Below are 13,770 nucleotides of genomic sequence, written 5' to 3' on the forward strand. Positions count from 1 at the left end.
GCTATGTAAAAGGGGCAGGGAGGACAAGGCAATTATTTTATTGATCTTACCCTCAATTTCTTGATATATAAAATGAGAATAAAACCTACTTGCTTACTTCACAAAGTTGAAGGGATCAATTAAACAAATTTTAAAAATAGAAAGTACCAACTACAGGCAACTCCCTCCTCGTCCGCCCCCACTTTGCTAGGTACTGAGAATAGGGGATAAGGGAAAAAAAAACCCTTTGCCTTCAAAAACCTTATTATCTACTAGGCAGGGAAAAGGAGGGAGAAGTGAGAGGAAGATAACATATTTTTGTTAAGTGAAAAAATATAAACAAGGGAGGGATTTGGCATATCTATTAGTATAATAATAATGATAGCCAGCATTTACGTAGCGCTTACTATAAGCCAGACACTGTGCTAAACACTTTACAGTTATTGTCTCATTTAATCCTCATAATAGCCCTGGAAAATAGGTGTTTTTATTATTCCCATTTTATAGGTGAGGAAACTGAGGCAAAAAGAAGTTAAATGTTTGCCCAGGATCTTACAATTAGTAAGAGTTTGAGGCTAGATCTGAACTCAGATCTTTTTTACTCCCAATTGGGCCTTCCATTATGACATGTGGATGATATGATATAATTAGTCTATCATTTAACATATGCATTTATGAAACACTATAATAGTTTAGGGAAGTAGCATGTGATAAAGTCAAAGGAACAAAAGGTTCAAATGAAATATCCTAAGAAAATCTGAAGATCAAATGAGCTTATATACATGAAATGCTTTGAAAATTGAAAGCGCCATACAAATTAAAGATTAATATTACTATAAAATCCAGCCTCCACCTGTGTCATTTTGGTGTCACTTCATCTCAATGAATTTTAGATTCTTCATCTCTAAATTGAGGGATTTGTTTGGAAAGGTTTCGAAAGTTCTTTTCTATCTCTAAATCTAAGAGTCCATAATCTTCTAATTACTATCTTCCATAAATACTTTTTGTCTAGTCTTTAAAGAGTTTACTCTAAAGTAATTCTAAAGGAATTAGTGTAGGTGCTATAAATCATCTCATTCTTAACCTTTATAACACATATTTGGATTTAGCTTCAGGCCTTTACCATTATTGTCCTGGTCCTTCAACAATTCTCCTTTGACACTTAAAACTTTTTTCACTTTTCCTGCAAAACCCAAGCATAGAAACTTTCTGCACTTTGCTTTAGGCAACTAGATAGTGCAGTAGATAAAGAGTTCTCGACCTAGAGGTAAGAAGATCTGAGTTCAAATCCAGTCTCGGATACTAACTAGTTATGTGACCATGGGCAAGTCTGTTTGCCTCAGTTTCCTCATCTATAAAATGGATAACAGCATTTACTTCTTTCAGGGTTGTTATGAGAATCAAATGAGATAATTGCAAAGCATTTAGCACAATGTCTGGCATATAGTAAAGATTGTATTAATGTTAGTTATTATTATCCTATTTAATTTAGAATATCCCTTTGAACTATCCCCATGAAATCAAATTTCCATATTGGGTATTTGGGGGAAGGATTTCCCCCCTTCCAATTGGAAGAACTCCGTAGGTCCATATTCCTAAAACTAAAAAAAATGACTCACCCTCCTCCGTTATGTTTCCCTTCAAAAACCAGAATATACAATTAGCCATAGCAAAGGCATTTCCTGAAATGGAATTTTAAGAAAAATAGCAACTAACCATTTCGCCCATAAACCTGGGACCCAAATTTCCCACAAGTACACACAGCATCAGTGGAAAGAACAGAAACCCATGGAGTTTATAAATTAAATAGGATCCATGAAGATAGCCCATGTGGCTAAGGCAACTGCTATCTCAGATGCCATTATCCCTTTCACATCTCCAGATTTCATTGCAGCACGCCTGCTAGGTTCAAGATCTTTGTTGAATGAGTTGTCCCACCAGGCCCCCAGAGTTAACTTAGATGCAGGACACATGATCAATGCATGACTGTAATCACTGTCTTCTCCAGCTTTGGGCTCTACTGAAATCCTGTTGTAGGGGTCAGCTGTGCATTTTCCCCGGAAACAACAACAATCAAACAAACCAACCCCAAACAAAAGAATCAGTAATCTCAGCTCTGGGAACTGCCCTCCCCTAAGGATATCAGCTCTGGACTAGATTCCTCTCACAAACTCTAACTGGACAAGTGCTTCTGTTACAAGCACTGTCATTTGGGTTTTGGAGAGGAGAGAAAAAAATCCTTCTCTCTCTCCTGTTTAGCTTGCTGTTCTAAGAAGTGCAAGGGGAAAAGATCCAGACTAAACTTTTGAACTGAGTGACAGATTGGCTGGCTTTTTATTTTGGTCCTGTCCACCAACTATCAGATAGTTAAGGAAAGTCAGTCCTCTAGACCAAGTTCAGTCCAAGTTCAATCTGAGGAGTCTGACTTCAAACAAGATAATATATATAAAGCACTTGGCATAGTGTCTAGCATTTAGTAGGTGTAATATATATATATGTAATATGCACATATTGCATATATACATATTATACAAAATGCATAATATACACATATTACATATTTTTGTTAGCTATTATTGTTACTAATGAGAAGAGTTAAGCTCCTTTTTCTCATGTTTTTTGGTTCATTAAAATCTCACTCTGAAGGCAAATTATTTAACTATTTAATTATTAACTTAATTAAACTTAATTTTAGCCTAAGGCCTATTGTTTCTTAAAAAGGAGATTTAAAAAAATACTCAGTATATAATATGAATCAGGTATTGTTCGGTATTTATTTACATACATACAAAAGGACTGTTAAACACAGAATACTCACAAATGTGCATTTGATAAAAACAAAATTAAAACAGGAATAACAAATTATTACTATTGTTAAAATCTGGGGAGAGTGCCATTTAGACCATATGACATTTGAACCACCTTTGATTACACTGAATGGCTTCAGGAAGATGATTATCCAGAATGTGCCAAAATTTTGTTGTTATTGTTTTATTTAAGCACATTAAAAAAAAAAAAATCAAACCTAAGATGGAATACTGTATACTTTTAAAAAATCTCTCAAGAATTTTGTCATTGTTTCTTAATCACTGTACAAATATAAATCCACATGGCTGGGAGGTGGGGTGGGGAAGAGATTTTCAAAAGCAAGATAAAATTCTGTCTCCTTTGAATTTTTCTCCCCTCCTCCCCCATATCCTCCCTCTTGCCTTTTCCTTCTTTCAGCAATAATACCTGCAGAATTAGCAAACTGTCTCAGATAGGCTTGTGTAAAAAGTAAAGTTTGAAATTACTTCTACACTCATCAGACCATAAATTTGTGGCATTTCTGATCAGTTTTTTTGCATTTCACCTCAGCTCTACACTGTCCAAAGAACCCCTGGTTCACATCTCTTGTTTTAGCCAGACTCGGACCAATCTTGGTAATGGTTGATTTCTTAAATGCAGAAACTTCCCTAGCTGTCAGTGAGCTTTATTCATTGGACTCAGTTCTTCCCAAACTGGAGCTCCTAAGGGTATGGTGGAGGCTCGACATACTCATTTTCTGACTGAAATTTGATCAGCTGCTCAGGAAAGGAAACACAAGGTAGAAGAGGTAGGTAGGGAACCAGGTGCAAACTCACCTAGTTGAACCTATAGCTCCATGGAACATAGTCTCCATGTGGATTTGCATACATTTAGTGGATTATAAAAATAAAAATTTGTGTTTGTACCTCGACTGTCTAGTTATTTCTCTGCTTGGTCAGTATTACTTGTCTGTATTAACAAATTCTTAAGGACAAGAAGCTATGAGGACTTTTCATTTGTTTTGTGCAGTACACAGCAGTGCACACTTGCTCCTGAGTGTGATTGGGGAGGGTGGCTGTATTTTAATTTTTTATTGTTGTTGTTATTGCTGTTGCAAGCTATCAAGGGTATGCAGCTATGCAAAGCTAAATTATTTTACTGCTCATTTTCAAGGAGAATTTTTGAAATGGAAGGAACATAGATCATCATCCATTGATTTTAGTTCTCCTCATTTACGAAATTGGAATTAGATTTTGACAGTTTATGAGAACCAAGAATACTCTCTTTGAAGTTGGATGAAGGCCCTCCCAATATATAATGACTCCCAAATTGTATTTACAATCTTTAAATCTTAACATTGAAGACAGGAAACAGAGTTAATATTCACTTGATATAGTCAATCTGGGTCCAAAATGACAGCATTACATGGCGTCACTGTTGCATTTTTTATCTAAGAAGTTACTGTTCTATATCATTAACGCATTTATCTCCACAATACCATAGTCTGCCAGATAAGATATGCTTTGAGAGTTACACTTCAGATTCTTGAACATGAGCCACTCACTGACGTGCTGCTCTTTCCCCGAAGTGACAAATAGGAGGGGATAGGAGTCAAACACTCCCTACATCTGATTTGGGACAGTTCTTGTTGATCATAAGTTTTGTAAGAGAGAATTAGATTTACGGAACTCCGAATTGAAACCAGGAAACTGCCTCTGACAGTTATCCGCCGCTTGCTGCCGAACAATGAACATATTTCTGAAGTTATGGGAATGGGGGAAGGGGGCAGGGGGAGGGGTGTAGGGAGGAGGCCGTAGAGAGCTAAACGTTTCTCTACGGGATTCTTAATCTGGCCCAACCACTCCATTTCCTCTTCAGTGCTCTTCCACCTCCTCGGAAGGCACACGGAGTACTCACCGAGAAGCTCCTGGGAGAAAGTCGCCCCTGGGAGAAAACCGTTCCCCCACATCAACACCTCCCCCCCACCCCCCTTCTGGTTGTGCAAGAGCTGCCAATTCTAAAAATTCCTACTTTGATCAGGAGATAAAGTTGAACAATGAAGTGGAGCAAAACAGGGATTCCTCCGAGACCTTCCTCTCGGGTGTGTCGGAGCTGGCAGCAGTTGGGGCCAAGGAGGGCCTCTGAAAGAGAAGGAAGGGTGGGTAGCAAAGAGGCGAGGAACTGACACCCCGGGTGACCTCAATAGCTGCCTGAGTCTTTTTCCTGAAGCTTTTCTCCTACTCAGCAAGGAGTCTTTACCCCTCCTCGTATGTTATTGACCAGGTTGTCAATTATTTTTCACTGTCAGTTCTTCCTGCGCCCCAACCTATCCCACTGAAATCTCCGTGTGACCTTAGGCGAGTCACTTTTCATCTGCGAGGGAACAGGCTCAGAGGGGGTGAAATGAGGGGGCTGGATTGGACGGTCCTTCAAACTCTTCTTCAATCGGTGGACCTAGGAGGTGTGTTCTGTTTCTCACAAACCCACCAGGAGGAGGGGTGAGGAAGGGGGTGGTGCCAGCTTGGGAAAGGGATGGGGCGGGCAGGACAAGCGAATAAGTGAGGAGGGGGCGAGGAGGGAAGGCGCGGGAATAGTTCCTACAGAGGAGTAGACTGGTCGTCTGGGGCACGGAAACGCAAGCGAATCGAAGGCGGAGATGCATGAACACCTCCGGCTTCGGGGTGGGTAAGTAGGGACCGCGGCAACACGGCTCCGCAAGCCGGTGTAACTAGTCTCCCCCGGCGGGAGCCTCACCGGACTCGCCCGGCCCCGCCCACTGGCCCAGGTAGGCCAGCTGCGCCAGCCAATCATATGGCTCTGCCGGCCGCAGGAGGTGGACCTTCCCGAGCCGGAAGTGACGCGCGGCTCCTGGGCTGGCCGCGGACTGTCGGCCGAGGCTGCTGAGGCGGCTGAGGTGAAAAATGGCTTGGACGATTGCGGAGGTTGCGGCTGCTGGGACAGTGTGAGGTGAGGGGAGAAGCGTTGCGGACTCCGGCTGTCCCGAGGCTTCCGCGGTGGGAAGGAGGGAAGGAGGAGAACGTCCGGCCCCCGGTACCCGCCCCCTCCGCCGCCGCCCCCGGCCCTCTCGGCCCCTTTCCTTCCCCTCCTGCGGTTGCTGCGCGGCTCGCCCGCCTGCCTTCCCTGGGGGCCGGGGCCCGAGCCCCTCCCTCGCCCGTTTATCCCGCCCAGGGCCCGTCCAGTCGGCGCCGGCGTCCCGGCCGGGTCACTGCAGGCCCCTCCCGGCCCGGTTCTCGGCCGCGTCGCGTCGCCGGGGTGTCCTCCTGTGCTGTGCAGTCGTGGGGTCGGGCGAGTTAGTTACTGGGGTCAATAGCAGCTTCGGGCTCCATTGCCGCTCCCCCTTGGAGTCCCTTGGTGGCCACGGCAACTTCGCCCTGGCTGCACGTGCTCCTCTTGGGGACGATTAGGGAAAATGCCTTCTCTTAATCATTGACTGGGTCAAGTCGCTGGGGCGACCCCTTGACTGGCCCTGGTTTTGTAGGTGCTTCACTCTAAAGGAACTGTCTCCCTGAGGATCAAAACTCTCCCCTCCCTCACTCCCCCCACCCCCTCCCGGTTCGTGGGGAGCCTAGGATGCTGGCAAAGTAGGTAGGAGAGACTTCCCGGAGGAGGAACCTGGGTGAGGTGGAAGAGAAGCGAGATAGTCCGCAGTCGAACTGATCTTACGTTAGCCTGATAGAAGTAGATTGGTCATTGCATTTTTATCTTGAGACGGAGAATGGGAAAGGCAGGCTTATTGGACAAAGTGTTTCTATCAAACAGATGCACCCTAATGCTTCTTGTTAGGGGTTAGGGCAGAGAAGGTGTTTAGTATGTGGGAACAGCAGCAGAGCCACAGATGGCCAAGTTTACAGGAAAAGCAATCAAAACAAAAACGCGTAGCTAGAGAAATGGTGCGGGACAGAGGTGGAAGGAAGGCAGCCTAATCATAAGATGATAGGAATAAAGGTTCAGGAAGACGTTTCTGGAAAGACTTTGAACTCTTGCACTTCAACTGGTGAAGTTAATGTTCTCATAGGAATTATCATCTATGACATGCTCTCTAGTCATTCTTGTATTCCTGTTCGTTAATTGTGGGAGTGTTGCAAGTCACGGTTAAGGTTTAGGAATTAAGATTAAGAAATAGTTTGAAAATAAGTGCCTTTTGAATGAATGTTAACCAAGTTTTATCTTTGGGTACCAAAAATTAGTATTTTTGAAGTCCATTTGTAGGCTTTTTTATAATTTGTCTATCAGTAATTTCACCCTATTTAAAACTTTTATTTAAAGAAGTCATAACAGATTTGTCAGTTCCCAAATAATTTTAGATAAATTATTGGAAAATCCCAAATTATTTTCTTAAAGTTCCTGACAACCAGTGATGGCAGGCTTAGATAAATATATTTTGTCTATGTGTTCATGTTGCCCTTAGGTTGTATTATAAATAGTGTTTTTAATACTGTTTCATGATTCTTCCAGTTTTGTGGAGTATAGCTGGCATGCTATGCAATTAAGAGTTTTAGAAAAGTACTTATCAATTTGTAGATTACACAAAGCTAGGAAATATAGTTATAACATAATGGGTGATAGAATCCTAATAGAGTTACCTCAATAAGGTAACATGTTGGGCCAGCTCTAAGAAGATGAAATAGATAGAAATAATAGACATAAAAGCTTTATTTTGGGATTCAAAGAAACTAACTTCACAATTATAAAATGTCTTTACTAGTCACATTTTATAATAAAAAGTTCTGGAGTGTTTGTGCTCAATCAGTAGGATATAGTAGTTTTGACAAATGCTAATTTTACTTTAGTTTCCATTAAGATGGGAGGCATAAAGAAGCCAGAATGGGGGAAGGGGAAGGCAGTGATAGTTCTGAACTTTGCCTTGATCAGATAACTTCTGTGAAGTATCATGTTTTGTTCAGGCAACTAGGATATCAAGTAAGATGAAAGGAGATGTTTAACCTGAAGAAGAGGATTCTTAGGCAGAACATGATAACTTTTCCACATGCAGAACCAAGAGCATAGAATCTAGATTTAGAAAGAATGGTAGAGGGGAAAGCACTGAATAGAATTTATATAAAGGAAGATTTAACGCTTAAGAAGAAATTTCCTAATAATTAAGAGATATCCAAAATGGAATTAGTTGCCTTAGGAGGGTATCATAGGTTCTCACATCAACAGAGATCTTTTTTTGGATTGAAATTGTTCATATATAAGTTGTACTACATAGCATTTCCAATTCAGATTTTGAATCTCTTATTCCCCAAATGCCTCTTCTCTACCACTTAGGTTCAGATATAGAGGATATTGCTAACTCTGCCACTAACTTCTCCAAGTCTTAATTTCCTCTTTCATAAAATGAAAGGGTTGATCTCCATAGTTCCTTCCACTTCTCAGTTTCTATGATTGTTCATGTTTCTGAGGAAAAATTATGTTTCTGATTTACTAGTATACTCTTTATAATCTCTGAATTTAATAGGTCTTTACTCTTGGCACTTGGCAGATTTTACCCTTTTTGGGTTGAAATCTTAGGCTTAGGCTTGTTTAGACTTCAGATAAAATTTTAGGGTTATAGGGCTAAATAGAACTGCTCTCTCTTCTCTTTTTAGGCAGGATTGTATCTTTTTGGTATATCTATTTGTGGATATGCATCTACCATATCCTACAGCCATCTAAACATTTATAATATGAGATATATTCGAAAGTGAAAATGTGAGATTATTCCTTACTTGAGAAAGCTTTTTAAAAATCAAATTAGAAATAACATATGTATTTTTTACAATTGTTTCTAGCATTTTTTGTAAGTTACTTAAATTTTTTTTTGTTTTTAAAAAAATTATTATCAAAACACCCTTGATTTTCATAATTATATGTAAGTAGAGTGCTAGTTGTAATTTGCCTTTAACTTTCAATATACATTTAGCTACTATGTAATTAACTCCTAATGTTAAATTTGTTTTATACCTAAACTAACTAGTTATATTATTGATATGAATTGATAACTCAGTGCTCTGTTTCACATAATTTGCCATTCATTGAGAATGATTTTAAGAATACTAGAAACTTGTTTTTAGGAAATTGTTATGTAATTAACCATAAAAAGTTAGGTAATTAACACAATCACACTCAGAGTGGCTAACTCGGGTGTTCTTTAAGAGCACTAGAAACTTGCTTTAGGAAATTGTTACATGAGCAACCATAAAAAGTAGGTAATCAACACGGTGATCATACTCAGATTGGCTAACTCGTGTTCTTTCCATTACACCGTGTTGCTATGAACTCTTGAGAGAATGGGTCCAGGCTTTATATCCTCAGGTACCAACAGTGCCTTCTGCACTTGTTCAGTTCAACAACCATTTATTAAATCTCATTGCCTTCCAGCCACACTTAGTGGACAGAGAGCTGACAGAGTTCAAAAAAACAGGCATATACTACTTGTATGACCCTGGGTAAATCACCCAAACTCTCAGTACCCCAAACAACTTTCTAGGACTAGATGCTAAGCAGGTACATCTCTGCTTTGGTAGAGAGGAAATTTCCTAAAAGGAATTTCCTATGGCAGGGAAATTGGGTTTCAGTGGTTTTAAAAAAAGGTAGTTTTGGGGCAGCTAGGTGATGCAGTGGATAGAGCACCACCCCTGAAGTCAGGAGGACCTGAGTTCAAATGTGGTCTCAGCAGACACTTAACATTTCCTAGCTGTGTGACCTAGCTGTGTGACCCCGAGCAAGTCACTTAACCCCAATTGCCTCAGCCCCACCTCACCCTCCAAAAAGGTACTTTTCAAGTATCCTGTGGGTACTTAGCACAGACCAGGACTCTAAGACTTAGTTGTTGGGGCATATTAAGGAATCTGCAGGTTGTGTCCATAATATTCTTTATTGAATATTAATTTAGTAATTAATATTCTTAGCTTGAGAAAAGTAAGATGGATCCGTATACATGGGTGTACATATATTAAGTACTGTAATTATGAAGACACTGGTTAGAAGACTATTTTTGATTTGTAGGATTCACTAGCCATTTGGAATCTATCAGTCTAGAGTGGCATTACTAATAGCTGAACTGAAGAAAATATTTTAGAAATAGGAGAAAATTAGGAGTCTAGAAAATGGCCATGAGGTTATAATAATTTAACTGAAGTGATTAGAATTAGGACCTAATTGTGGGAATGAGCAATGTTGGAAAGAAAATGGCTTGATTATAAAAGTAGAAATACAAGTTTACAGTATGACAAAACCACTTTTACGGAATCAATTGAAACCAAAGTTATTCTAGTTTTTTAATAAGATTTTCCACAAAAAAATGCCATAAATAGGCAATGTCCACTCCTCCTTTCCCCCAAAAAGTATAGGAGAAGCAGTAAGAAAGAAAGGATGCTTCCTTTTTCATCATGGAATGCATTTTTCACAGCTGAGGAAAATAGAATCAAAGCAGATAGCTATCACAAGAATGGGTAAACAGTGGAAACCAGGATTGTTCAGGTGAGAAGAACCCCTAGAGAAGTTCATTCCTAGCTGCCTGTAAGATGGGAAAGGACAGGAATGCTAGTGTGAGAAAGACAGTCTTTGGAAAATATGAGTAGGTTTTTTGGCTACCTGTCACATTAGAGGAGGATAGGATATAATTTTCCAACTGCTGTGTTGGTTATTTGGGTTAAATGTACTCCCCCTTCTCCCCCCCCCTCCCCCTCCAGAATGCTTCTTGTTGCTCTTGGCTGGTTGGCTTTCCTGCTCCAAACTTGATAAACTCTGGGAAATGCCTAAAATAGAATGTGGAGACTAGCAAAGCAATCTGTTACTCTATTGATTACATCATCCAAACTACACTTGTGATAATCTGATAGTTATCAAGCTAGTTTTCACAGGTGCTCTGCTATATCTATAGCATTGCATCTGGGTTCTTGGAGTTCATCATTCACTTGGTTTTGCCATACTATAAACTTTTGTTTCTACTTTTATGACCAAGCTATTTTCTTTTCAGTATTGCAAATTGTCATTAGGTCTGGGGAAAAAGGCACTCGCAAATCTATGGAGCCCTAAACATGAAAACAGCTTTTTAAAATTTTACTTGTTATAATAGAATTGAGCTTGGAAAAGCTTGTGGTATAGGTCAGTTGCTGGACTACATCCCTGTTGTCTAAGGGTCAGTCTACCTAAATTCAGAGAAACTCTGGAGGTTGGCTGCAAGGTAATGACTTTTTTTGTTTTAAGTTTTACAACTCTTAAAGATTGCTTACTAAATAAATAAAGAGGGGTTGAGTGGGGAAAAGTACCTAAGCTAGTGAAATTACAGAACTTTGAAATATTTAACTTAAAATAATATTTGTTGAAATAGTATTTACCTGTTCTGATAAAATTATTAAATAGGATATTTAACTCATACTATACACTTGAAGTACCTCTTAATTGATAGAACATTACTGATAGTTGTTAATGCCAAGGCATTAGGTTCATTTAAAATTTAAGTTACTATGATCATTATTGTTGCCATAAAACTTAGAATTTCATTAAAATAATATTCGGTAAACTGGATTTTGTTGTATATAGAAGCTATGTGATGGAAAAAAATCTGGAAGCCAATTTGTCAGTTTTTGTATTATTTGCTTTTTAACTAAGAATCTTTATTATATAAGCCACATAATAAAGTTTTGTTGTTCAGACATGGTTGACTTTTTGAGCCTATAACACACTGTCCATGGGGTTTTCTTGGCAACAATACTGAAGCAGTTTGTTATTTTTCTGCTCTAGTGGATTAAGGCAAGTAGAGGTTAAGTGACTAACATAGTCACATGACTAGTAAGAGTTTGAGCGCAGATTTGAACTTGGGTCTAATTCTAGGTCAGGTGAGCCATCTATTGAGCCAGCTAACTGCCTTATATTGAATTTAGGCAACATCACATATCCAAACATTTACTACAGAATTCACTGTTTTTTATGGTAAAACTAGGACAGTGGTGAAAACTTTTTTTTTCTCAATTTAATTTAAAGCTTTTTAAAGCTTTTTTATTTTCAAAACATATGCATAGATAATTTTTCAGCATTGTCTCTTGCATAGCCTTGTGTTTCAGATTTTCCCCTCCTTTCCCCTACTCCCTCCCCTAGATGGCATGGTGAAAACATTTTTTAATTATTCATGCCAGTTGAATTGGACAAGTGAAATAGCTCAAAGTTCATTCATTAATTGTCACCACAAAGCAGTAGTGGTTTTTCGGGTATTTGTTGTTAACTTGAGAAATAGTCATTCAACAAAATACATTGCATATGCAGCATCTTCTGAATATATGATAGGTAGTTTTATATATGAATCATCTTATGTAGTATATGTATATTATATATGATATCCTTTTCCCTTTTGTGTATAAAATGCTCTTTAGGAATAACTACTTCTTACAACATTTCTTTAAAAAGTATTTTCTGATAGTATAACCATTTTCAAAAGTATAGACAAGGGAATGAATTAATTACTAATTTTTAAATATTTTAACAAATTGCAATTTGACTAATAGTGGAATGAAAATTGACCTACAGTGAGGCTTTATCCTTCTTTCTCTAACAGTAGGTTTTTAATGACAGATTTGAGGGAAGATGAAAGCTTATATGTAGATTCAGTTAATTAGACTTGATCCTATTTTTAAAATTTCTAGTAATTCTGGTTTTGTAGTAATGTGAAGCCTACTGTTAGAAATTTTTGAAAAATGAGTAATTGTGTACCACTGAACCATAAATTTTCTTTTAGAATGATGTCTTTGAGTCGTCGTCTTCTTCTTTTTTTTTTTTTTAAAGTTTATTATACTGTTTTGTTCTCATTTCTCCCATATGCACATTTTGGGTCATCTTTGCTACAATTTTTGAAAAGTAGAATGTTGGATTTGTAGTAGTGTTTAATACTATAATATGCATTGCTTTGGGATTTTAAGGTGCTTTTTCTTTAATTTCCCCCTGTTCTGTTACTCTTTGAAAAGAATTCTTGAAATAGTCATAGACTAATTAAAAATGTACTTGTAGTCTGCTGACTTTTTCAAGATTAATGAAAGGGATCAGTTATTGAATAAACTTTCTGCCCTGTAGTCAGTCATTTTCATAATTAGAGATCCAAGCATAAACTCTGGTGCTTGAATTTGGATATAGGCTAAAGGTTATGTGAGAGAGTTACTTGTTACTGTTGTAAGACATTCTAACTGCAAAATCAGATATAAATCTGTCTGTCCTTTGCTCAGTTCTTATTGCGTCTATCCTAAAATGGGCTCTCATTGACACTCACCTGAATAATTGTAGTGGCCCTCCATCAAGTTCTTTTGCTTCTACTTTAGTAAATATCCAGTTTGTTTGTTTGTTTTTTTAACATCCACTTTCTTAAAAATCTGTTTAAAATAGGAGTGGTAAACAGGGCAGGCAGCTCAATAGGCCTGAACCTGATTAAAATATAATTGGAATATAAAATATTATCAAAAGTAAATGTAAATTCAAAAGAATTTTGACATGTGTTTTTCTAAGTAGAAATTTGGCTCTTAGGGATCCTTAAGTATGGTTTTGATATTTTGAATTTGATACCACTATAGGTTAACAACAACAGGCTCATCTTTCTTGGATATGTTACTTTTCTTAAATTTTTCAGGGGAGTTTTCTTGAACCCACTCTCCTAATCAATAATGAGCTTTCTTCCCATGAATATCCTGTCATTTAACTTCTGTTTGCCTCAGTTTTCCTCAACTATAAAATAGCAATAATGATAGTACCTTCCTTGCAAGATTGTTATGAAAATAAAATGAGATAATATTTATAGAAAGAAGTGTTTTTAGCCTGTTATATAGTGTCTTTTGTGGAAAGAATAGTCGTTTAGCGGTTTTGAGTCAGATGATCAGATTCTAGAACCTGCCTCTGATAATTTTCCTTGTGGTAATCTTGGGCAAATCACAACATCCAGGGGCCTCATTTTCCTGTCTTCTAAAATGAGGAGGGGTGGATAGGCTTGTCTGAGAGATGACTCCAAGCTCTTGATCT

At 38.4% G+C, this 13,770-nt stretch overlaps 2 protein-coding genes across 2 annotated transcripts in view; one reads left to right on the forward strand and one right to left on the reverse strand.

Annotated features, from left to right (window-relative positions):
* Positions 1 to 4,802: 4,802 nt before the first annotated feature.
* LOC127541516 (uncharacterized) lies at positions 4,803 to 12,942 on the reverse strand. The gene is made up of 3 exons (XM_051966753.1): positions 12,923 to 12,942; positions 5,368 to 6,052; positions 4,803 to 4,907 (listed from the first exon to the last, which is right to left on the reverse strand). The coding sequence occupies exons 1-3, from the start codon at positions 12,940 to 12,942 to the stop codon at positions 4,803 to 4,805; spliced, it is 810 nt and encodes a 269-aa protein (XP_051822713.1).
* Positions 5,643 to 13,770, forward strand: part of PIK3C2A (phosphatidylinositol-4-phosphate 3-kinase catalytic subunit type 2 alpha) — a 159,933-nt gene continuing 151,805 nt past the window's right edge. Inside the window, exon 1 of the mRNA XM_051965392.1 lies at positions 5,643 to 5,733. The gene's annotated coding sequence lies outside the window, so the exon portion shown is untranslated. The remainder of the gene's footprint in view (positions 5,734 to 13,770) is intronic.

This window comes from Antechinus flavipes, chromosome 6, assembly GCF_016432865.1.
Source record: "Antechinus flavipes isolate AdamAnt ecotype Samford, QLD, Australia chromosome 6, AdamAnt_v2, whole genome shotgun sequence".
In the NCBI taxonomy this organism is placed as follows: Eukaryota; Metazoa; Chordata; class Mammalia; order Dasyuromorphia; family Dasyuridae; genus Antechinus; species Antechinus flavipes.